The sequence below is a fragment of the Octopus bimaculoides genome, chromosome 8, assembly GCF_001194135.2.
Source record: "Octopus bimaculoides isolate UCB-OBI-ISO-001 chromosome 8, ASM119413v2, whole genome shotgun sequence".
NCBI classification, from domain to species: domain Eukaryota; kingdom Metazoa; phylum Mollusca; class Cephalopoda; order Octopoda; family Octopodidae; genus Octopus; species Octopus bimaculoides.
Genome location: NC_068988.1, coordinates 72394421 through 72396684, shown reverse-complemented (window position 1 = coordinate 72396684; position 2264 = coordinate 72394421). Strand labels below are relative to the sequence as shown.

General features: G+C 30.9%; 1 protein-coding gene across 1 annotated transcript in view; it reads left to right on the top strand.

The window, feature by feature from the left end:
• The window catches only part of LOC106881785 (integrin alpha-9), a 49577-nt gene that overhangs the window by 12483 nt on the left and 34830 nt on the right, over window positions 1–2264 (top strand). The window contains exons 5-6 of the mRNA XM_052970165.1: window positions 285–425; window positions 2107–2218. Of these exons, the coding sequence (XP_052826125.1) occupies window positions 285–425; window positions 2107–2218 (253 nt within the window). The remainder of the gene's footprint in view (window positions 1–284; window positions 426–2106; window positions 2219–2264) is intronic.

Here is a 2264-nt window from a genome sequence, read left to right as displayed (position 1 = left end):
ATTATCTTAATTGAAAGGTTGATGTTATAAATTGTTTATTCTGTTTTATAATTTCATTTTGATTGTTATAGACGTAGCTACAAATAATGTTCCCCATCAGTCTCATGTAATATCACAACCTTCAATTAATATTCTTTAATGAAAAATATTTCCAACAGATTCATGACAACATGTAATATGTATTTTCTAAAAGAAAAACTATCCAGTGATTTGTACATCTTTGTATTGCTTCACAACCTTGTGGCTATGAACAGTTTAATAAGTACTTTTTTGTATTCCACTAGATGGGTTCTTATTTTGGTGCTGCTCTTTGTGCTGTGGATATTAACCATGATGGCTGTGACGATCTTTTAATCGGGTCTCCGATGTACAAAACAAAAATTGCAATGGAAGGAAAAGTCGATGTTTATATCAGCCAGTGTACTGTATGTTTATATTGCTGTTTTTTTTTTGCCCTATGATCTTTTAAATGTAAAGATTTATTTCTAATATTCGAAGTTAATTGTAATTTGTTGAACTGAAGATTCATTTTTAGCTTCTACTATACCAAAGCATGTTGAATTAATTTGTATTTTTTAAAAATGATTTATTTTAGTTTTCTTTAGTGAAGGCTCTGTAATACTTTCTGAATCCGGACACCTTTAATCTTCTTGAGATTGTTTTGTCACTGAGAACGGCATCAGTTTCTTCCCGCTGAGTATAAAAATCGCAGCTGCTTAATTCTAGCTTTTACATCTAAAATATGTTCAGTCAAGGAATTTGATGGCCCACTATATATAATGAAATATCAAGTGATAAATCACTTGATAAATCACATGTTTATTGTGTATTTTGAATCACATTAAACTGCTCACCATTAATGATGTATCATATTTAAATGGAGAGTTTAAAAGATAACGTTGTTGTAGAAGTCCAATAACTGAGTTACTTTTGCCATCTAGTTTAAAGACAACCCCACATGAGAGATCAATAATCAGAAGCGTTCAAACCATGACCATTCCGTCTATTTTTCGGGCTTACTTCATCTAGGCCTACATTATCGTATTATACTTCCGTTTTCTCTGTAAGACGACAAAGTGTGATTTGAATAACATTTAGCTGCTTTTCTAGCAGGTCAAGCAAACGCGAAGAAGCCATTTTTTTTCGGCTCAAGAATTAACTGAGATGATTTTGTTTTTAATATCGTTGGTTAAGTATTATCTACTATAAATACTTACTTGTATCTCTAACGCTGTATATTATACTATAAATACTAAAGTTAAGAACTGGTACTTTAAAATCTCGGGCCTAGCGGAAAGATTAACTTTGTTATTCAGAGTTCTAGTGATGTTTAGAGTTATTCAGAATTCTAATTTAATATTAACAATCTGCATTACTTCTGCTCTACTATTGACGTAGTACACAATCACCATACATACGGCTTTTAGTAATATAGTCAATGATCAACGCTGAATGAAATAACACAAATAAAGTGGCAATCATAATGCATAAGTACTAAAACTAGTATCATAATATGATACTAGTTTTTATAGTTATTAACAGAGGAGGAGCTAAACAAATTAATGTTTCTTGCATACAATGCTGATCTTAGAGTAAAAATAAAAATAACGCGAACTATAAAATCATTGTATGTCATTTTGGTGGCTTAGCTCACAGATGTAAATAGCGTTAGACGTAGGGCAAGTAATGATATAATCTACATTCATTATCGACTCTAAAATCTTCGCTAAGCGAAGAATGAAAGTTATTGGCGACTTATTTGTTGTTACAGTACCGTACGAAAATAGAAAAACTAATCCGCACTTTCTTTTACAATGGCATAGTTAGTTTATAAATGCGTTCTAAAATAAGTTCATTCCTACTGAATAGCTACAAGTTCAGTTGCTATAAAAACAAGAAATTTACTGGTTCAAACCGTAAAGTTGCATTAACAGCAAACAGTTTTCAAAAGAATGCATCGCTATTTTTTTTTCCAATATTCCAAACAGTAATATTTTCAACAAACTACCTTTTGTCAGTAGATCCATAAGAACATTGGTTTTGATCCTACTCTTTAGATCAATGGATAAAACATGTCTTATGATTGACATTTTTTGTTTTTTTTAGGCACGGATATCATTTTGGGATCCTAAATCGCTGTTTGGATCTAAGGGACGAAATGCACAATTTGGAAATGCTATTGCTGAAGTTGGTGATTTGAATAATGACTTATACAACGGTAATCTTATTTACTCACATGTTATAGCAAAAAAAAAAAAAAAAAA